Source organism: Phaseolus vulgaris, chromosome 3, assembly GCF_000499845.2.
Source record: "Phaseolus vulgaris cultivar G19833 chromosome 3, P. vulgaris v2.0, whole genome shotgun sequence".
Lineage (NCBI taxonomy): Eukaryota > Viridiplantae > Streptophyta > Magnoliopsida > Fabales > Fabaceae > Phaseolus > Phaseolus vulgaris.
This window is the reverse complement of record NC_023757.2, coordinates 18,155,402-18,178,056: the sequence shown is the minus strand read 5'-3', so window position 1 is coordinate 18,178,056 and position 22,655 is coordinate 18,155,402. Positions and strand designations below refer to the sequence as shown.

The 22,655-nt window shown below is 50.6% G+C and overlaps 2 protein-coding genes across 2 annotated transcripts; one reads left to right on the top strand and one right to left on the bottom strand.

Annotated features, from left to right (window-relative positions):
* Positions 1-11,265: 11,265 nt before the first annotated feature.
* Positions 11,266-15,355, bottom strand: LOC137839268 (uncharacterized). Its single transcript, XM_068648387.1, has 3 exons — positions 15,229-15,355; positions 11,738-12,553; positions 11,266-11,684 (listed from the first exon to the last, which is right to left on the bottom strand). Exons 1-3 carry the CDS (start codon positions 15,353-15,355, stop codon positions 11,266-11,268), a joined length of 1,362 nt encoding a protein of 453 aa, XP_068504488.1.
* A 2,468-nt stretch (positions 15,356-17,823) lies between these two features.
* LOC137839267 (uncharacterized) lies at positions 17,824-19,005 on the top strand. The gene has a single exon (XM_068648386.1). It carries the CDS (start codon positions 17,824-17,826, stop codon positions 19,003-19,005), a length of 1,182 nt encoding a protein of 393 aa, XP_068504487.1.
* Positions 19,006-22,655: the final 3,650 nt, after the last annotated feature.

Below are 22,655 nucleotides of genomic sequence, written 5' to 3'. Positions count from 1 at the left end.
AGGCAACCACAGCGTTGCTCCCCGATACCCATGGGTAGGAAACACCATGGAGGGAGTGACGCCGTGGGAAAGCCTCAAACCCCGATAACCCGGGGTAGCAATAAAGAGAAGAGAGAGGTGGCTTCAAGGCCATAGTAATAGTGCCAGCGGAGAGCAATCTGACTCGTGAAGTGCCCATGCCGCCCCAGAGACGCCCTTGGGATAGTTACGACTCATGAGAAGGGTCAGCCCGGGGGCAGCCAGGTGCAGGGTACGAGAGGAAGGTAGTTACGCTTTCAAAGTGAGTGACTAGAGGTTTGGGGGCATGAGTTGGCACCCAAAAAGTCACCCCTTGCGCAGATGCACTCCCAGGTAGGAGGACTCACATGAGGAAATACCCCCAAGTGGGGTCACGGTGCTGTGAGGCCCTCCACGTGTAATAGCAGCCAAGTCAGAATAGAAACTTCAATTTGTCAGGTACAAGGTAATTAAAGCTATTTAATAAAGTTTACGTTTCGAGCGTTTAAGGTACTATAAATGCTCCAAGCGGTTTAAAGGTCTTAAAGGCGCTGAACGTTTTATAATTAAATGCGCCTTAAATGTTGGAAAGGGGGTTGGAACTTTTGGCAGACTTTCCCAGAACACACTCTAGTTGCTTGCTCGAGTCTTGAGGCTACGGAGAAGGGACTAGGGAGAGAGGTTGTTTCCTAGGAGGAGAAAATAGACACTAGACACAGTTTCTTTTGACCACCTTCAGAGTGCCATCCACGGTGCTCCGATACGGAGGTGTAAAGTTTTGGTGTTTCTTGCTAGCTGACTTGAGCGTCGGAGTGCAAACGGCCGCTAGGGCGCCCCTTTGTCCTTCTTTGCAGGAATCCACAGGTAACAAGTGGGAAGGAGTCCCTAGCTGACGGGTGAGGTTGTGCACAAAGACGTCCCAGGTCAACCAGCCGAAACATTTGGCGCCCACCGTGGGGCCGATTTAAAACATCAGTCCCATCACAAGCAACGAAGATTTATCAGAGCCACCATAACGTTGGCAGAAGTTGGAGGAAACAGTGAAGAATGAGGGCCACCACTAGACAAGGTACCGCATACGCGGCGAGTGAGGAAATGTCCATGCAGCAAGTCATGGAAATGATGCGGGGCTGCAGGATGAGATGGCGGAGTCGAGGATGGAATAAGAGCGCATACAGGCGGATCTCGCAGACTCGCGCGCGAGAAACGAAGAGCTCCATCATGTGAATGAAGAGTTGCATCGGGGTTTGAACAATAAGCAAGGGCAACGTGAACAAGATGAGACCGAGCGTCTCATCCCACCAAGGGAGTTTTCCACACCCTTCTCGCAGGAGATCCTGGACGCAGTAATCCCCAACACGTTCGCGGGACCCAAGGTGATTTTCACCGGGATGGAGGACCCCGAGGCGCATCTCACTGCAATCCACACGCAGATAGTGTTGGTAGGCGGCTCCGATAACGCGAGATGCAAGCTCTTTATGAGCACGTTGATGGGGATGGCAATGGATTGGTTCATCAGCCTTCCGAACGGCCATATCACCTCCTTTCGGCAGTTGTCGCAGCTGTTTAGGGAGCAATAGTTGGCGAACAAGGCTCCACTGCCAGTTTCCTACGACCTGTTTGATGTAAAATAGTATCAAGGGGAGACCTTAAAGGAATACATCAACCGTTTCGGGGCCCAAGTAGTAAAGGTTGGTACTTTAGAGGAGCCCATGATCGTGTACGCATTCAGAAAAGGCGTATTCCCCGGCCCTTTTTGAGAATCCATTATTCGCAATCGCCCTAGGACCTTCGCTGAAATACGGCGTCGGGCGGTGGAAAATATCGCCTCTGGAGGAGAGGTGTGTGAGAAGCGCACCAGCGTCGTACCCTCACGCCCGAGAACGCAGACGCGGGCTCAACCCGTCAGGGTCAACGAGACCACGATGGGGAGAAAGAAGCCATAGGGAGACGCCCCTATGAGACCAGAAAACCCTCGCCCCGAGGTCTAGCAGGAGGGGATCGCCCGGCCAGAGAAAGGGCAAGGCCGGCGAGGTACACCTTTGTGGTGGAGTTGAAGGACCTGATTGTCGTGCCCAATATAGCTGAAAGGTTGAGGCGATCGGCGAAGACTGACAAGGTGTTAGGGCCTCGGAAGGACTCTTGGTGCGAGTTCCACGAAGCTTTCGGTCATCACATCGATAACTGCCTGTCGCTGGGTTACCAGCTAGATGAGTTGCTGAGAAGCGGATTTCTGAAGAATTATGTCGCAGAGCCCGCCACTATCGCGGCCCTGCCAGCGCCAGCGGAAGAGCAAGCGCACGAGATGCCTGTCCTCGGCGAAGTCCATACCATTGCTGGTGGCTTTTCCGGTGGAGGACCCACCGCCTCCCAGCGAAAGAAGTGCGCGAGGGGCGTCAACTCAATTGAAGAAAGAATCTCAGGTGATCCGTGGGAGTCGGACCTCGTGTTCACGAGGGCAAATCTGCAGGATGTTGTGCCGCACGACAACGACCCCGTGGTCATTTCAGTCGTCACGTCGGGCAGAAAGGTGCACAGGGTTCTTGTCGACCAAGGAAGCTCTGCAGATGTCTTGTTCCGGTCGACATTCAACAAGTTGCGGTTGTTTCCTGACCTTTTGAGACCCTACACAGGGTGCTTATATGGTTTTGCAGATAACCAGGTGGAAGTCGGAGGCTACTTGGAAATGAGGACAACGTTCATAGATGGAGAGGACTCGCGTACCGAAAGCATCCGGTACTTGGTCGTAAACGCCAATTCCGCCTAGAACATCTTGTTGGGCAGACCGGCGTTGGATAGGCTAAACGCAGTAGCCTCCACGCGCCATATGAAGATGAAGGTGCCGGATCTCAGCGGCAAGGTGATTGTCATTAAATCGGATCAGGAGGAAGCACGAAAATGTTATGAGAATAGCCTGAAAACGAAGAGAGGCGTGTTTATGGTGTTCGAGCGTCCGCCAAGAGCAGATGCAATGATGGAGATAGAACCCTTGATTGAAGCGATGCCCACGGAGTCAACGCCTGGCCAGGCCACACTCATTGGGGCGACGCCCGAGGCAGATACGCACATGGAGGAGCGGCCTGACGACACATCGCCCGGAGAAGAGGCGACGCCCATTAAGGAAAATAGCAGGGATCAGCAGGCGGCTAACGTGGTGGAGAGGGAGATTGGCGGCAAAACGTTTAAGTTGGGGCGTTTGCTGAGCCAAGAAGAGCAAGAAGAGGTGGCAGGGGTGATTTCACGCCATTTAGATGCTTTCGCATGGTCTGCCTCGGATATGCCCGGCATCGACCCCGACTTCCTATGCCATCACCTTAGCATGGACGCCACGGTCCGCCCCGTGCGACAAAGAAGGAGAAAGTTTAATGAAGAGAGGCAGCTTGTGGCAAGGGAAGAGACGCAGAAGCTGCTGAGTGCTAGTCACATCAGGGAGATTCAATACCCTGAATGGCTGGCCAACGTCGTCCTGGTGAAGAAGGCAAATGGGAAGTGGATGATGTGCGTGGACTTCACCGACTTGAATAAAGCGTGCTCGAAGGACTCGTACCCACTACCCAGCAACGACGCGCTTGTGGACAGTGCCTCTGGTTGCAGGATACTTAGCTTTTTGGATGCATTCTCGGGATACAACCAAATCAAAATGCATCCGAGAGATGAGAGTAAAACTGCGTTCATGACGGAGACCAGCAGTTACTGTTACAAGGTGATGCCTTTTGAGCTAAAAAACGCAGGCGCCACATACCAAAGGCTGATTGACAAGGTCCTAGCGCCCATGTTAGGGAGGAATGTGTACGCCTACGTGGATGATATGGTAGTGGCGTCAAAGGATAGGATGCGGCACATGGCGGACCTAGAGGAGTTGTTTGTCACCATATCCAAGTACCGCCTCAAGCTGAACCCCGAGAAGTGTGTCTTCAGGGTGGAGGCCGGTAAGTTCCTAGGTTTCATGCTCACGGAGAGGGGAATAGAGGCGAACCCCGATAAATGCGCAGCAATCATCGCCATGCGAAGTCCGACATCAGTAAAGGAAGTGCAGCAGCTGACGGGGCGAATGGCGGCACTATCAAGGTTTGTTTCTGCTGGAGGAGAGAAGGGGCACCCGTATTTCCAGTGCCTTAAAAGAAATAGTCGCTTTGCATGGACTGACGAATGCGAAGCGGCTTTCATCAAGTTGAAAGAGTATTTGGCGACGCCAGCAGTCCTTTGCAAACCAGTAACGGGCGTGCCCCTCCGACTACACTTCGCGGTAACTGAGCGAGCAATCAGTTCTGTGTTGGTCCAGGAACAGGACCAAGTTCAAAAGCCCATATATTTCGTCAGCAAGGCTTTATTTACAAGGCCCGGAGACGAGATACCAGGCGCTGGAGAAGGCAGCATTGGTCGTGGTAGAGGATGCTCAAGGCCATAAAGCCCAAGCCCAACAAGGGGTCCAAGCCCAACAAGGGGCCCAAGCCCAACGAATTACTAGGAGCATGGCAAGAGCTTTGGGACAAGAGTATAATAAAATGGTTCTTCTTATTTCTTTTGTAAAATAGGGGTGTGAATGTAATAAAAAGGTGTAAGTAGTAAGGGAGTCTAGGGGGGAGTGTAGATAGGAGCCTAGGGGGTGCCAAACCAAATTTCATTGCATTTGTGTGCCATTTAGCTTGCATTTTCAGCACCTCTAGGCTATAAATAAAGGTGCTTAGCTTGTAGAATTCAGATTGGAATTTTATAGTAGAGAGACTATACTCAATTTTGGAGAGAATTTGTGAGTTTTGAGTCTTCCTCTTCTTTGCCTTATCTTGTGAGCTATGGTGAGCTTCAAGTGGTGGCACTCCATCACTTATCTTGGTTCAAGGTTCCAAGTGGCGTGAATGGCTTCTTCCAATCCTCAAAATCCAGCAAGCATCTTCATATAAGTGTCTTCTTTCCTTTCTTCAATTTTCCATTCGGTAGTTTCATTTCCTAATGTGTTTCCTTCATTTTCTACCGTTTACATTCTGTTTTCCATCTTTGTTCTTTGTTTCTTTTTTCGGTTCAGTAGCTAGTTTCTTAATTCTGTCCAGTTTTAATTCTTGTTCTTCTTTCCTTTTGTTTTGATTCAATTTGACAATACATGGACTTCAATATGAGTCTTGGTTGGTGCTTAGTTTTGGTGAGTTCTTGAATTTAGAACATTGATCCAATTCTAAAGTAAAGTTCCTTTCAAATCCAGCTCAAGTTGTTCCTAAGAATGTCAAGAATCATGTGTTCTTGTAGTTACATTCACATCACTCCGCCATTACTTCCACAGCTTTACAGTGGTGGTGATGACGAACCTCCCTATACAAAAGGTATTGCAGAAACCTTACGTAAGGGGAAGGATGGTGCGCTGGGCGGTGGAGTTGTCAGAGTTTGGTATCCAGTATGAGCCCAGAGGATCCATCAAAGGGCAGGTATATGCAGATTTTGTGGCAGAACTCTCGCCCGGGGGCGAACAAGAGGTGGAGGCGGGCTCGCGGTGGTTGCTCTCGGTCGACTTATCCAACCAGCAATGAAGTGGTGCGGGGATAGTCTTGGAGGGACCCAATGGTGTGCTGATTGAGCAAGCTCTGCGCTTTGCCTTTAAGGCAAGTAATAATCAGGCTGAGTACGAAGCTCTGATTGTAGGGATGGTCCTGGCTAAGGAGATGGGCGCGCAGAACCTCTTGGTGAAAAGCGATTCCCAGCTGATTACGGGACAAGTATCGGGCGAGTTCAAAGTAAAAGACCCGCAAATGGCGGCGTATTTGAAATACGTCCAATTGCTGAAGGGAGTGTTTAGCACTTTTGAGCTAATACATGTCCCACGAGAACAAAATGCCAGAGCTGACCTGCTGGCCAGCTCAGGCAAGGGGGGCAGGCAGAGGACAGTAATCCAAGAGACGCTCAAAGCCCCGAGGAAATTCGTGGAGGACAACAGGGTGAATGTCCTCCATGTTAGTACAGCGAGAGGGAGGCCAAGGAGTCATCGTTCTTTGACTCAATATACGGTGAAGACGCCCGATATTAGCACATACGCGGACACGCCCGAACGAGGAAGGCACGCGCAGATATGTGCTTTAGCCGAAGGAGATACCTGGATGACGCTATACAGACGGTATTTGGCGGATGGGGTTCTCCCAGCTGGACCTGAAGAGGGCAAGAAGGTTAAGAGGAATGTCGCAAGATACACCCTGGTGGATGGAGTATTGTTCAGGCACGGGTTCACCCACCCTATCTTAATGTGCGTAAGCGGCGACGAGTGCACCAGAATAATGGCGGAGCTCCACGAAGGCATTTGTGGGAGTCACGTAGGGGAAGGTCCTTAGCCTCTAAGGTGGTACGCGCAGGTTTCTACTGGCCAACAGTAAAAGAGGATTGCGTGCGACACGCCCAGCGTTGCAAGCAATGTCAAAAACACGCTGACTGGCACAAGGCGCCGCCAGAAGAGCTGCGATCCATATACAGCCCGTGGCCTTTCCATACGTGGGGGATCGACATCCTAGGTCCATTCCCATTGGCGATAAGGCAGATGAAGTATTTGATTGTTGCCATTGAATACTTCACCAAGTGGATAGAGGCGGAGCTCGTGGCCAAGATTACTGCGCACAAGGTGCAGCACTTTGTTTGGAAGAATATTGTGTGTCGCTTTGGCGTGCCTAGGCGGCTAGTATCTGACAATGGAACCCAGTTCGCCAGCCAGTAGTTGAGAAACCTGTGTGCAGAGGTAGGCATCAAGCAAGTGTTCGCATCAGTCGAACACCCCCAGACTAACGGGCAGGTAGAGTCAGCGAATAGAGTTTTGCTGAGAGGGCTAAAGAGAAGGCTAGAAAAGGCTAAAGGAATGTGGGCGGAGGAAGTGCCAAGGATCGTACGGGCATACCACACCACGCCCCAATCTTCCACCATGGAGACGCCTTTCAGCTTAGTATATGGGTCGGATGCGATGATCCCGATTGAGATTCACGAAAGCTCGCCACGCTTCCAAAATTTCGTGGCTGGGGAATCCAACAAAGAAAGGCGGGTGAATCTGGACCTACTGGACGAGGCCAGGGAGGAAGCAAGAATAAAGGCCGAAGCAGTAAAGAGAAGAGTAGAGCGACAATATAGCTCTAAGGTGAAGCCACGGCAGTTTCAGATTGGCGACTTAGTTATGAGGAAGGCTCACCCATATGAGCTGGAAAATAAATTGTCTCCCAAGTGGACTGGACCCTTCAGAATCACCGAAGCTAAGGGGAACGGTTCATACAACTTAGAGACTTTGGAGGGGGTCCCATTCCGTGCAGCTGGAATGCGGCCAATTTGATGTTTTATTTTAGTTGGACTATGTAAGTAAGCAGCCATGTAACAATTTTATAGAAGGGCACACTCTTTTTCACTCTCGGGGGTTTTTTAATGAGGTCACCCAAATAAAAAGAAAGAGAAGTTCAAGAAAAGCTTTGCCTCAGTTTTTATCTTCTTTCCACTCGAAGTGCAAGGCCAAGGAGTAAAAAGATAAAAGACAAAGATTCGAAATAAGCGACAGGCGTCGCCAAGCATACGCGTCGCCAAGAGGAGGCGTCGCCAGGAAAGGGGCGTCGCCAGATGCAGGCGACGCCAAGAAACATAACGAAGGAAACATGCAGAGTATGTTAAAAGAAACTAATGTAGGTGAAGGTGTGCAAAAATGAAGCGGCGTTACAGAAAGCAAAAACATGACACCAGAGAGTTAATATTACAAATAGAGTTTGAGATAAAGGTCAATGAGATAAATGAGGCGAACAGGTACATGCCCTATGCTCAAATAAAATGTACAAACAGACCGCTTTTCAATGGCCTCCGGAGTCGGGATGGGAGGAGGACGAAGCTCCGCTCTCAGCCCTCAGTACCTGGGCAAGCTGTAACCTCCGTTGCCGGTTTACCTTCGATCCTGCACCAAGGGAAACAGACATGGTGAAGACACCACAAGACAGAACATGCAAAGATTTAGAAAGGATCAATTGCGGAAGTTTCTAAGGCAGTCGCTCGTACATATATACTTCTCCAAGGTTTCGGCGTTGAACTCCAAACTAATCAGAGTGGCGGAGTCAAAACCCCCCCCCCCTCAACCAGGATCCGACAAACCACCTGGTCGTTCGGGGTTATTTTCTTGAAGGGTTTGGACTTCAGGGCTCTTGTCTCCCTCACCCAGTACAGTGGAAAACCATCTAGGGCGGAAGGCACGAGACCGGAGCAATAGACTTTGAAAAACCTACCCTTCCACCCTGTGAAGTAGTTTTGGAAAGGAGTCAGGAGAACCCTGTCGGGAACGTTACTGAAGGTCACCCAGAGGTTGTTCCTTTGCCTCTTCACCTCAAAGAAGTGAAGAAAGATATCAACCGAGGGCGCACACCCCAGAAAGCCAAAGAGTATGTCAAAGGCCTTGACGAAAGCCCAGCTATTAGGATACAACTGGGCCGGAGCAGCGTTAATCTCCGTCAGTAGTTCCCTCTCAAACCTAGAGAAGGGCTAGCGCACGCCGATGCTCTTGAATACCACCTGATAGAAGTAGAAGAAGGGGACCCCGTCGTTGGCCCGTTCGTCCCCGCACACCGGCTCCCCCAAGGTGCAAGGGAGTACAACGATGTCGTCATCATGCCTCTTAGCGAAGGCACGATGATCGTAGGAACACGAGTCCCCTTTGTGTTTCCTTATGGCCCTGGTAGAAAGCAAGCATGAGCACTCGTTAAGGAGCTCGCGCGAGGCCCATGCATACAGGTCCTTGGGGTTAACCCTAGGGGGAGGAACATGGGAAGACATGTCTTTACAAGAGGTGAGCAGAAAGCTGGGAGTTCAAAGGAGAATGGTGCGTTAGGAATACGGGAGGTAAAGCGCCAACTAGAAGGAATGCAGAAGGAACTCTTTGTGTAGCGGTGCAAGGAGGGTGCGAAACACAGGGATGATGAACGCAGGTGTAAGATTCTGAAGATCTAAATATTGCAGTTAGAGCGCCAAGCGACGCAAATGGGAGCACCGTGCGATCGAGCCACGTGTCAGACGATGGGAAGATGATCCTGGCGCCACTGGTTAACATTCAGAAAACATCGCGTCGACAGAATGCCCAAGGGTACGATGCGCCGCCGAGAATGGGAGCATCTTGTCAGAAGCTCAGAAAATGTTAGGATCAAGTCAGGTGAGGGAACGTCCCATCAGCCATACGGGAAATGCCACGTGGATGGCGCGGGCGGGACCTTGAGCTCTCCGCTATCCCCAGGCGTTGACCAAATCGAAGTCAAAGTCGACGCCAAGGTCAAAGTCAACAGGTTGATCGCGCCAGGCACTGCCAAGACACTGAAGGCGTCACCAGTATAAGACGCTGAAGGCGTCGCCAGTAGAAAACACCGAAGGCGTCGCCGGTATGAGACGCCGAGGGCGTCGCTAGTATAAGTTATCAGCGGCGTCGCCTCCCCGATATCCACAGGTAGGAAAGACTACGAAGGGAGACGAAATCGAAGAAGTCAAAACTAGTCACCAGAGGTGATGTGATTCCACTAGCACAATTAGAATGATTCTTGACATTCTTAGGAATCATCTTGAGTTGGTTAAGAGCTAGGCACTTTATCATAGAAATGGATCAATGTTCTATGAACAAGAACTCACCAAAACTAGTGCCAAAACACAAACTCATATAGAAGATCAATTATTGTCAAATTGAACCGAACAAAAAGGCACAAAAGCTAAGCAAACTGAATTTGAATGCTGGAAATTAAATTGAACCGAACAAAAAGCTGGAAAATGAAGAAGAAAGATGAAGAACAACAAAGCATAATGAAAGAACCGAAGCAACACAAAATAAGCTGAAACTGCCGAACCAAAAACAATAAGGAAACAAGCTAAGACAAGGAAATAACAAAAGAAGAAAGGAAGGAGAAGAGAGTGCTCATGAAGATGGAAGAATGGTTGGATGATCACGCCACTAGAAGGATGGTTGCTCCTAGATGAGTGTGTTGTCGCCACTTGAGGACACCATGGATCCTTCAAGATGAGACTAGAGAAGAAGGCTCAAAAGCTCTCCAATGATCACTCAAAATTTGAGTATAGTTTCTTTTCTCTAAAATTCAAATCTGAAATTTACAAAGGAAGCACCTCTATTTATAGGCTAAGGTGCTGAAAATGCAAGCTAAACAATTTCAAATTTCCCCCCTAAAACAATCTAGAACCGGCGCCTATTTACAAGGCATGAGGAAGGTGTGACCTCTTCCTTCACTTTGGCACCTCCTATTCTACTCCTACACCTATCTACTAATACACCTATCTACTAATACACCCCCCTTCCTAAATCTCCTAACTAAAGCCTAAAAGATGCTATAACAAAAGAGGTTTCTAATGTTTCGCTCTAAGCACCTTCAACCAAAGAAATTACAAAAAGAGAAAATGAATGTCCCCTAGCTCCTAAAGCTTTGAACATGCTTCTTGTAAGCCTTTGAGATGGGCTTTGACCTCCATGGGCGTCCTCCATTTGTGCCTCTACCTCTTCTTGATCTTGTTGATTGGCCTCCATGTCCTCTTGAGCTTGATCTCCATCAAGAGGCGTCGCCTCCCTGATACCCACAGGTAGGAAAGACTGTGGAGGGAGACGAGATCGCCAGAGCCGAGTGAACCGACGGCAGGGTCGTTCCCCGATACCCATGGGAAGGAAAGACCATGGAGGGAACGACCCCATGGGGGGCTTCGAGCCTTCCTTGTGCTTGGCGTTTCTAGACACCCTGAGGACGATACGGTGCTGTTGTAGCAGACCTTTCCTCAGGCGTGGGCGCCTAGCACCAAGAATTAAGGGACAGATCGCCTTGATGCTTAAGACACTCCATGGACGATACGACGCTGATTAGACAGGCCTCTCCATGGGCGTGGGCATTGAAGCGCGACCTTGTCCCAAGTGTTTAAGACACAGAGCAGGTCTCGACCTTTGCATTTGCAGCGATGGTGGAGCGGCCAGCGCGTTCACGAGGCAGAGGCCTCAAAGATACGAAGGCTGAGCAGGTTTGAGGTACACGTTAGAAGTGAGGCACCAGGTGCACAGGATCACCCAACACAGCGAAAGAGACGGATAAAAGTACAGGCAAAGCAATTGAAGTACACAAAAATGAAGAACAAAGGTAAAAATATCATACAAACAGAGCTCGATACCTCGGAAGTGTAAAATTGTCATGCAAAACCCATGGTTCCGACAAAGGTGCAAATAGTTCAAAGGGTTTACCAGTTTATCGGAGATTGGCAAGAACAAATATAAAGCGCAAAAAGTAAAGGTGGCAGTTGAGAGTCAGCGTTTCAATCATCCAACTGAAGGGGCACGACGCGTCCATCAACGACATGGTGGGTGGAATCGCAATTAGAAACGTTGATCCCCGGGTTCTCGCAAACGGCCTGGGCCAAAGCCTCTTTGAATCCCTCCTCGAAGGTGCCGGCCATGTCATCGATGAGCGCCTTCTTGGTCTTCTCCAACTCCTCGATGATAGAGTCCCCGGAAGCCACCTGCTTCTCCAGAGCCTCCTTCTCCACTCGGAGCCGGCTGACCTCGATCTGCAGTTTGTCATGGTCAACTTGGAGAAGGTCCAATGTCTTGGCCTGGGTAGCCATCTCCTCCTCCATCCACTCCAGTTTTTCAGCCTGCCCATAGCATTGATCCTCCAAGTCCTTTTGAAGCTCTTCGGAGGCTGCGGCCATGTCCTGGAGGTCGTTATTTGAACCTGGAGAGAGACTTCCCGAACGTAGAAGTCAACCTGAAACTCCATCGCCTCACCCAGCTGCCCTTCAGCCTCCTCTTTGGCCTCTTGCGCCAACTTTAGAGAGGCTTGGTAGGCCTCATTTTGGCGTCCCAGAGCTTTCTTCTCCTCCTCCATAGCGGCCACTCTTGCTTTCAGGGCCTGGAGGGCTTGTGCGTTTAAAGTTGCGTTTCTAGCTTGGGCGCGCCAATCAAGGGCCACGGCCAAGAAGGCTCCCAAGTAGAAGGGCATTCCTTCTTTCCTGTTGGAGCCTTCTGGCATTAATCCCCTGTTGAAGCCTCTCATCAGATGCATGATGGGAGGAGGAATGGCAATAAGATCAGGGGCGGCAGAAATGGAGGCAGGATCAGCGAAGACCTCTGCTGGTGGTGGAGGCGGAGCAGACTCGGCCCCTTCACCTTTTTGCTCTTGGTCTATTGTGGGAGGGGGAGAGGTAGCACTAGGGGGGTTGTCCCTGAAGGAATCCCCTCCCTGGGATGATGCTGCTTGTAGGGTGGGAACCCTCGCAGCCTTTCTCCTCTTGAAGGATACCCCACCATCAGAGTCCTCATCATTGGAGAGGATCTCCAACACCCTCTTCCCTTTGTCCCGGGGGGCTGTAGCAGGTGATGAGGCCACAGCCAATGGGACTGCGGCGATGGGTGGAGGTGAGCTGGGTGTTTGAAGTGTTTGGGGGCTACGTGGGGGTGGTGAAGATGGGCCTAGTGGAGTTTCGGTGGTGGTTGGTGTTGGTGAGGGCGAGGATAGTGGGAGGCTTGGATCAGCAGCGGGGGTGGAGGAGGTGCCAGCCTTGGTGGCACGAGCAGCCTTCAGTCTTTCGCCAAGACCATCCTCTTAGAAGAATCCATCACTGATCCTACATTCAGACAAACCAAAGAACAGAAGTTAAGGCCAATGCAGTTATATAAATCCACAAAGCACGCAGATAAACGAAACATAAAGACACTTAACAACGAGGGAAACAGGTGGAGGAGGCCAACAGAACAAGCATGATGCAGTAAAACAAAGATAAGAAAGGGCAACAAGAAACAAGCCTCCCTACCAAAATAGGTGGAAAGGGTGTGTGCGTTGTATTCGCACGCTATGAGCTTAAGCGTGTCGAAAACGATCCCCAGGCCAGCCAAGGCCTTGCATGCCCCCCTATCAGCAGAGGACAGCTCATCCAGGGCCTTAGGCTTGAGCAGCTTGGGATGCTCTGTCCAGTATAGTGGGAAGCCATCCAAGGCTGTGGGGTCCTATTTGGCGCAGCACAACCTGAAGAATTTTCCTTTCCAGCCTTTATACGAGTTCTGAAAGAGGGAAAGGAGGATCCTGCCAGCGATCCCGGAAAAGCTCACCCAGAGGCTTTTCCCTTGCTTCTTCACCTCGAAGAAGTGTAGAAAGACGTCCACCGAAGGGAGAACGCCTAGATATCCACAAAGAATTTGAAAGGCCCGAACAAAGGCCCAGCTATTGGGATGTAGCTGGGCAGGGGCCGTATTAATCTCCGTGAGGAGTTCCCTCTCGAAGGGTGTTGATCCTGCCGGTTGACTTAGCGCAAGAGCGTTGCCTCGTCACGATCTTCCTCACCAGCTTGACACCACGTGCCCTCCAAGTCCACTCCACAGATAGCCTCTCTGGGAACCTGAAAAACACATAGTGGCGCCTCTGCGGCCGGTGGCGCTCCGACGCTCAAGTCAGTGGCAAGAACACCCAAAAACTAAGAGAGAATATGCTATGTAGGACCGTACTGTAGGCACACAACCCTAGCAGTATCAGCCGTAATGAAAAACGTACCTCTGCAAATTCTGTTAAGGTTACCTTTATAGCTAGGTTTCTTCTCTCTCTAGGCCGTTATGCCTTTTGACGCGTGGCTCGCATCCAGCCCTGCACGTGTCACCATCTGGACTGGGATAGCAGGTAGCGCCCAGCCCTACACGTGTCGTCATCTAAGCCAAGGCAACTTGAGCATCATTTCTCCATTGCTCCCAACCCTACACGTGTCATCATCTAGGTTGGAGTAACTGGTAACATCCAACCCTACACGTGTCGTCATCTGGATTGGGGCAACTTGAACGTCATTCCTGTGTAGTAACCAGCCACACAGCTAAGTCCTCAACTCAAGGAGCAAGCTAGCGCACAATGCGCTGTGAAACATCACCCGACAAGGCGAGTATCGGATGCAACAAAGTGCATCATCTCTGTGATACCGCTCGTCGCAAGTGCCACCTTCCTTACTGCTACGCCATGCATGCTCGAGCTGAGGAAACCTTGCCACCAACGAATGTCCCCTCTGGGAATCCTGTCGCTGATGGGCAATCTGTTCCCTTCAACCCACTCAGCCTTCACGCCCCATGCTGGCGCAACAGTCATCTTACTGAACTTACACGATTGAGATTACCCTTCTGAGCCTCTAACAGTTTTAACTGAGTTTACTGGGAGATCCGGCGATGTGCTCCTCGTGGCGACGTGCAAACCACCCGAGCTCCTAGCATTCTTCGGCGACCTCTCACCACCTGATCTCCTAGCACTCTCATACGGCGATTGCGACGTAACTCTGGCGACCGCCGGTAACGCACACTAGAGATCAGAGAACGCCAACTCAGTGTAACCGGCGACTATGCTCACTTCTGAACCATTCATCTTTTCTAGCCTACGTGTTCCACTGAGCACGCCCCACCCGGGCACGCGCAAGACACGTCATCGCACCCGATGACCTGGTCGGTACAGGTGTGAACGCAAGGCGTACACCAACGTGTTTGAATACAATTTGATACATGAAGAAAAAGGGGGCCCCACTCCTGGGTCTGTCATCCACACAAATAGGTTCCCCTGGCCTACCGGGGCGGACGGAAATGTGGGCATCGTGGGTGCGGCAGAAGGCATTGAAGTTGTATAAATGGGGGTCACCCCGATGGTTCTCCAAGTCTTGAAAGGTCGTCAAGGTGGTGCATTCGTTTAGAAGATCGTCAGGGGCCCATTTATAGAGGGCCTTGTAGTCGGTCTTGGGGGGAGAACTGGACCTTCGTTTCAGGCGCACCATGATGCGGATAAATAGTTGGAGAAAGAAGAAAGGAAAAGGGTTTTAACAAGCGATGTCAAGGAAAATGCCACCTAAACCCCACGCAAAGTTACCAAGAAAGGGGAGAAGAGAGCGGAGAAGGACGAAGGAGCGAAAAGAACGCAGAAATGCAGAAACACAAGCAGTCCCAGGTAGTTCATACACAGTAATGCAACACAATGAAGAGGAAGAATCATGGATGTAGAAAAATCATACCTTTGAGTGTCGAAGTAGGGAAGGAATGGAAGCACGAAGGAGAGAGCGGGGATTGCAAAGAAAGAGCTCGAAGGAGATGAACAGTGCGGGAGTGCAGAGAAAGTGGATGAAACAGTGGTTTTGAGCGCGGGGTTTTGGGTAACTTAAACGTTACATTTGCAACCCAAGAGGCGCTAATTTGGGATCGTGCGATTGAGTCGCGTGTCAGAGGATCAGCGCTCGCTGGGAGCACAAGAGGCTTGTGAGGCTGACCGCGTGATGAACCACATGGCAAGCGATTAAGTGTGGCCCCAAAAAGTGGTGCTTTCCCCGTCTCAGAGGATGTCCAATCAGCTATTAAGAGCACCCCTGTTGATGTGATTCCGGGCTTGATCTCCATCACCTGTGGTTCAGAGAATGTCACGTCAATAGTTTGAGGAGTGTCACGTCAGCAAGAGTGACACGTCACCAGGATGCCACGTGGATGGCGTGGGCGAGGCCTTAGTCTTTTCGCTGAAAACAAGTCATCAGCTTAAGACTGGGGGGCTTGTGTACCGTCCCGTACCCGGGCGTTGATAAAGTCAAGGTCAAAGTCAGCGTCGAGGTCGAAGTCAACATAAGGCGCCGCCTAGGTGAGGCGACGCCTAGGTGAGGCGACGCCAAGGCCAAGCGTCCCCAAGGTCAGGTGACGCCAAGGCCAAGCGTCCCCAAGGTCAGGAGACGCCAAGAGGCAAGGCGTCGCCAAGAGGAAGCGTCGCCAAGATAAGACGTCGTCTAGAGCAGGTGTCGCCAAGGTAGGGCGTCGCCCAGGTAAAATTTCACAAAAGCAAGGCAACCACAGCGTTGCTCCCCGATACCCATGGGTAGGAAAGACCATGGAGGGAGTGACGCCCTGGGAAGGCCTCAAACCCCGATAACCCGGGGTAACAATAAAGAGAAGAGAAAGGTGGCTTCAAGGCCATAGTAATAGCGCCAGCGGAGAGCAATCTGACTCGTGAAGTGCCCATTCCGCCCCAGAGACGCCCTTGGTATAGTTACGACTCATGAGAAGGGACACACCCGGGGGCAGCCAGGTGCAGGGTACGAGAGGAAGGTAGATACGCTCTCAAAGTGAGTGACTAGAGGTTTGGGGGCATGATTTGGCACCCAAAAAGTCACCCCTTGCGCAGATGCACTCCCAGGTAGGAGGACTCACATGAGGAAATACCCCCAAGTGGGGTCACGGTGCTGTGAGGCCCTCCACGTGTAATAGCAGCCAAGTCAGAATAGAAACTTCAATTTGTCAGGTACAAGGTAATTAAAGCTATTTAATAAAGTTTACGTTTCGAGCGTTTAAGGTACTATAAATGCTCCAAGCGGTTTAAACGTCTTAAAGGCGCTGAACGTTTTATAATTAAATGCGCTTTAAGACGCTTTAAATGTTAGAGTAGTTTCAATAGCGCCTTGAATGTTGGAAAGGGGGTTGGAACTTTTGGCAGACTTTCCCAGAACACACTCTAGTTGCTTGCTCGAGTCTTGAGGCTACGAACAAGGGACTAGGGAGAGAGGTTGTTTTCCAGGAGGAGAAAATAGACACTAGACACAGTTTCTTTTGACCACCTTCAGAGTGCCATCCACGGTGCTCCGATACGGATGTGTAAAGTTTTGGTGTTTCTTGCTCGCTGACTTGAGCGTCGGAGTGCACACGGCCGCTAGGGCGCCCCTTTGTCCTTCTTTGCAGGAACCCACAGGTAACCAGTGGGAAGGAGTCCCTAGCTGACGGGTGAGGTTGGGCACAAAGACGTCCCAGGTCAACCGGCTGGACAGAAATTAAAGAGCTCTTGAAATAAAGTGCAACACAACTCAAAAATTAAACAAGAACACACCTAAGCTCATGATACCACATGATATGATTCCAATAGCACACTACGAATGATTCTTGACATTCTTTGGAATCATCTTGAGTTGGATATGAGATAGGAACTTTAAGATAGAATTGGATCAAGGTTCTATGATCACGAACTCACCAAGACTAGTACCAAAACCCAAACTCATATGGAAGTTCCATGTATTGTCAAATTGAACCGAACAAAAATGGAAGAAAAGGCAAAGGCACCGAACAAAAATCACAAGAACAGAATTGCACGGAATAAAAAAGGCTAGAAATGAAGAAGAAACAATGAAGAACAACAAAGAAGCAAATGAACCACAGCAAAACACATATGAACTGAAAATGCAGAACTGAAAAAACAAAGGAAGCAAGCTAAGACATGAACATAAAAAGAGAAGGAAGGAAGGAGAAAAGAAAGCTCATGAAGATGGAAGAATGGTTGGATGATCACGCCACTTAGAGGATGGTGACTCCAAGATGAGTGTGCAAGCCGCCACTTGAGGTAACCATAGAACTCTCAAGATAAGACTAAGTGAGGAAGGCACAAAGCTCTCCAATGCTCTCTCAAAATTTGAGTATAGTTTCTGTAATCAAAATTCAGATCCGAAAAATACAAAGGCAACACCTTAATTTATAGCCTAGAGGTGCTGAAATGCAAAGCTAATTAATTTCAAAATTTCCCCCAAATACATGAAAGTGGCGCCAAGCATGAGGAAGGTGTGACCTCTTCTCTCACTTTAGCACCTCCCTATTACTCCTACACCTCTCTACTAACGCACACCCCCCCTAAGACTCCTAACTAAAGACTAAAAGATGCTTTAACAAAAGAGGTTTCTAATGTTTCCCTCTAAGCACCTTCAAACAAAGAAATTACAAAAAAGAGAAAATAAACGTCCATTAGCTTCTAAAGCCTTGAACATGCTCCTGGTAAGCCTTTGAGGTGGGCTTTGAACTCCAAGAGCGTCCTCCATTTGAGCCTCAACCTCTTCTTGCTCTTGATGATTGGCCTCCATGTCCACTCGAGCTTGATCTCCATCAGGTTCACAGGGGACCAAGTTAAGGTGCGTGGCTACCTGGAGCTGAGGACGACATTTACTAATGGAACGACGTCGCGTATCGAGAGCATCCGGTATTTAGTTGTAAACGTCAATTCAGCCTACAGCATCTTGTTGGGAAGACCAACGCTGAATAGGCTAAGAGCAGTGGCCTCCACGCGCCACATGAAGATGAAGTTGTCAGATCTTAGTGGCAAGGTGATCGTAATTAAATCAGATCAGGAAGAGGGAAAATGCTATGAAAGTAGCTTAAGGACAAAGAGAGGCGTGTTCATGGTGCTTGAACGATCGCCCATCTCAGCTACGCCGATGAAGGTGGAGTCCATAGAAGAGGCGACATCTGCGAAGCCGACGCCTGTCGAGGCCTCACCCGCGGAGGCGATGCCAGGGGAAGATGTGCGCTTAGAAAAAACACATGGGGAGGTCTCGCCCATGGAAGAGGTATCCGAGGGGGCCTCGCCCATGGGAAAAGTCGATGAGGCGACACCTATAGGAGAAGATCGCAGAAACGAGTCTCGTGCAGAGAGCGTACGGGATAGGCGACCCCAACCAGTAGACAACGTGGTGGAGAGGCAGATTGGTGACAAGATATTCAAGCTGGGGCGTTTGTTGAGCCAGGAAGAACAAGACGAAGTGGCAGCGGTGATCTCGCGCCACTTAGATGCATTCACATGGATCGCCTTAGACATGCCAGGCATCGACCCATATTTTTTGTGCCACCACCTCACCATGGACCTCAAGCTGAACCCCGAGAAGTGCGTCTTCGGGGTTAAGGCGGGTAAGTTCTTAGGCTTTATGCTCACAAAAAGGTTCGCAGCCATCATTGCCATCAGGAGCCCAACCTTAGTGAAAGAAGTACAACAGTTGACTGGGCGGATGGCGGCTTTGTCAAGGTTCGTGTCTGCCGGAGGTGAGAAGGGCCACCCCTATTTTCAGTGCCTCAAGAGGAATAGTCGTTTCACGTGGACAGATGAGAGCGAAGCAGTATTCCTCAAGTTAAAGGAGTACTTGGCGACGCCACCGGTGCTTTGCAAGCCACGGGTAGGCGTCCCCCTTCGTTTGTACTTCGCTGTGACTGAGTGGGCTATCAGTTTTGTGCTAGTCCAGGAACATGATCAAGTGTAGAGGCCCATCTACTTCGTAAGCAAGGCTTTGCAAGGCCCAGAGTCGAGGTACCAGTTGTTGGAGAAGGCGACGTTGGCAGTAGTGTTCTCGGCCAGGAGGCTCCGCCACTATTTTCACAGCTTCACAGTGGTAGTGATGACGAACCTCCCCATTCAGAAAGTACTTCAGAAGCCAGATGTAGTTGGAAGGATGGTTCGCTGGGCGGTGGAGCTGTCAGAGTTTGATATCCAGTACGAACCCCGGGGATCCATCAAAGGGAAAGTCTACGCAGATTTTGTCGCAGAACTCTCACCAGGAGGTGCCTCCCAAGAGGTGGAGTTAGGATCACAGTGGATGCTCTCAGTGGATGGGTCCTCCAATCAACACGGGAGTGGCGCAGGAATAGTTTTGGAGGGGCCTAACGGGGTCTTGATCGAGCAAGCCCTACGCATCGCCTTTAATGGGAAATGGGCGCGCATAGCCTCTTGGTAAAGAGTGATTCACAGTTGGTCACAGGGCAGGTGACTGGGGAGTATCAGGCAAAGGACCCGCAGATGGCAGCATATCTAAAGTATGTCCAAGTGTTGAAGGGAGCTTTCGCTACGTTTGAGTTGGTGCATGTCCCTAGAGAGCAAAATGCCAGAGCTGACCTGCTCGCGAAGCTGGCCAACTCAGGCAAGGGGGGAAGGCAGAGGACAGTCATTCAGGAAAAGCTCAAAGCACCGCGAAAATTTATGGAGGATAATAGGGTGGATGTTCTTCACATCAGCACAGCGAGAGGAAAGCCAAGGAGCCATCGCTCTCTAACTCAAGATACGGCGAGGACACCCTGCATCAGTGCCTACGCGGCCTCGCCCGAGGAAGAGAAGCGTGTGCAGGTGTGTGCCTTGGAAGAAGGGGATACGTGGATGACACCTTATAGGCGTTACATTGCAGATGGGATTCTCCCAACAGAGCCTGGAGAGGGAAAAAGGATAAAGAAAATTCTGCAAGGTATACTCTCATTGAGGGAGTGCTATTCAGGCATGGGTTCACGCACCCAATTCTGACATGTGTGAGTCGCCACGAGTGTACGAGGATCAGTTTGCGAGCCAACAGTCGGGGAAGCTGTGTGCAGAGGTAAGAATCAAGCAAGTGTTTGCATCAGTCGAACACCCCAGACGAAGCGTCATCCTTCGGGAAACCTCCTCCTTAGGCATAATCACCAAAATCCCTGGTCATCTTGGTGTTTAGACACACCAGGGACGATACGACGATGTTTCCAACACGCCTCTACCTGGGCGTGGGCGCCAAGAACACTGATCGCCTTGGTGTTTTCAGACACTCCGGGAACGAAACGGCGTCGCCTTCGGGCAGGCCTCTTCTCAGGCGTGGGCACCAAGCGCGTAGTTATAATGGGATAAGTTGTCTTTGGCGTTTAGACACTCCGTGGACGATACTGCGCCATTGTAGTAGGCCTCTCCTCGGACGTGGGCACCAAAGGGTGATTTAGTCCCAAGTTTTTAGAGACGCTAAAGACGATACGACCTCGTGTTCAGCGGATCTCTCCTCGAGTGTGGACACCTAGTACAGGAGGAGATAAGTCCTCCTCGCCCTTGAGCGCTGTCGAGGCCATAGAAGGAGAGATGAGTCCTCCCTCGCCCTCGAGCGCTGTCAAGGGTATAGAAGGGCAAGGAAAGAACAAGTTGAAACTTTTGCAAGTTTAAGAGGCAAAAGAAAATCGAAGAGTAACAAGAAGAAGCGTAAAGAGCACGAGTTATCAAAAGTCGTAAAGACAAGAGAAATCCTCCTTCACATTTGAGTGATGAGGAGCCCACCAAGAGAAATACTCCTTCACCTTTGAGTGATGATGAGGCACGAAGTTAAGTCCTCCTTTGTCTTTGGGCGATGACAAGGCAGGCGACGCCTTCATGAGGTAGCGACGAGTGTACCAAAATAATAGCGGAGCTCCACGAAGGCATTTGCGGGAGCCACGTGGGGGGGAGGTCATTAGCCTCCAAGGTGATACGCGCAGGGTTTTTCCGGCCAACGGTAAATGAGGATTGCGCGCGACACGCTTAGCGCTGCAAGCAATGTCAAAAGCACGCTGACTGGCACAAGGCGCCGCCAGAGGAGCTGCGATCCATATATAGCCCGTGGCCTTTTCATACCTGGGGGATTGACAGCCCAGTTTGCCAGTCAGCAATTGAGAAATCTGTGCGCTGAGGTAGGCATCAAGCAAGTGTTCGCATCAGTCGAACACCCCCAGACCAACGGGCAAGTATAGTCAGCAAACAGAGTTTTGCTGAGGGGGCTAAAGAGAAGGTTAGAGAAGGCCAAAGTGGCGTGGGCGGAGGAAGTACCAAGGATTGTATGGGCATACCACACCACGCCCCAATCTTCTACCATGGAGACGCCTTTCAGTTTGGTGTATGGGTCGGATGCGATGATCCCGGTAGAAATACAAGAAAGCTCGCTGTTCCGTCCGGTTGACCGGGACGTCTTTGTGCGCGACCTCAACCGTCAGCTAGGGACTCCTTCCCACTGATTGCCTGTGGATTCCTGCAAAAAAGAGGACAAAGGGGCGCCCTAGCGGCCGTTTGCACTCCGACGCTCAAGTCAGCCAGCAAGAAACACCCAAACTGTTCACCTACGTCTCTGAGCACCGCGTATGGCACTCTGAAGGTGGTAAGAAATAACTGTGTACTGTGTATCTGTGTTCTCTCTCTCAGGCAAAAATATTCCCCAGTCCCTTGTTCGTAACTAATGAAGCACGAGCAAGCAACTAGAGAGCTCTGGTAAATTTGCAGAAAGTTCGAACCCTTTTTCCAACATTCTCTGCGCTATTTAAACTACCCAAGCATTTAAAGCGCCTTAAAGCGCTTTTAATCACAAACGTAACGCACTCATTAAAGCGCTTAATTAGAAAACGTAGCGCATTTAAGACGTTGAAACGCTCGGGAGCCATTATAGTACCTGAATGCTCGAAAGGGAAACTGTATTGAATGACTTTTAATTACCTGGCACCTGACTAAAGGGTGTTTCTATTCTGGCATGGTTGTCGTACACGTGGAGGGCCTCACGACGCCATGACCCCATCTGGGGGCGTTTCTGCCCATCTGGGGACGTTTCTACGTGTGAGTCCTCCTGCTTGGGAGTGCTACTGCGCTAGGGGTGACTTTTTGGGTGCCAACTCATGCACCCAAGTATCTAGTCACTTACTTTGAGAGCGTATCTGCCTTCCTCTTGCACCCTGCACCCGGCTGCCCTGGGCGTGACCTTCCTCTTGAGTCGTATCTGCCCCACAGGCGTCTCTGGGGCGACAGGAGCACTTCACGAGTCAGGCTGCCCTTCACTGGTACTATTACTATGGCCTTGAAGCCACCTTTTCTTTCTCTTTATCGCTGCCCCGTGCTATTGGGACCTGAGGCCTTCCCACGGCGTCGCTCCCTCCATGGTCTTTCCTACCCATGGGTACCGGGGAACCACACCGTGATTGCCTTACTTTAGCACTGTTTGATCTGGCGAAGCCCTGGTTGGGCGACGCCTTCACCTAGGCGACGCCTTGCCTTGGCGACGCTTCCTCTTGGTTGTTTGATCTGGCGACGCCCTGGTGGGGCGGCGCCTTTACTAGGCGACGCCTTGCGTTGACTTTGACTCTCCAGCCGTTGACTTTGACCTTGACTTAGTCA

Excerpts from the sequence above, each read along its gene's own strand:
- LOC137839268 (XM_068648387.1), bottom strand. The coding sequence starts at position 15,355 with ATGGAGATCAAGCCCGGAATCACATCAACAGGGGTGCTCTTAATAGCT. Across the intron at positions 12,554-15,228 it reads GCCATGTGGTTCATCACGCG|AGGATGGTCTTGGCGAAAGA; the intron begins GTCAGCCTCACA and ends GATTCTTCTAAG. Across the intron at positions 11,685-11,737 it reads GGAGGCTGAAGGGCAGCTGG|GTTCAAATAACGACCTCCAG; the intron begins GTGAGGCGATGG and ends GTCTCTCTCCAG.
- LOC137839267 (XM_068648386.1), top strand. The coding sequence starts at position 17,824 with ATGATTGGCCTCCATGTCCACTCGAGCTTGATCTCCATCAGGTTCACA.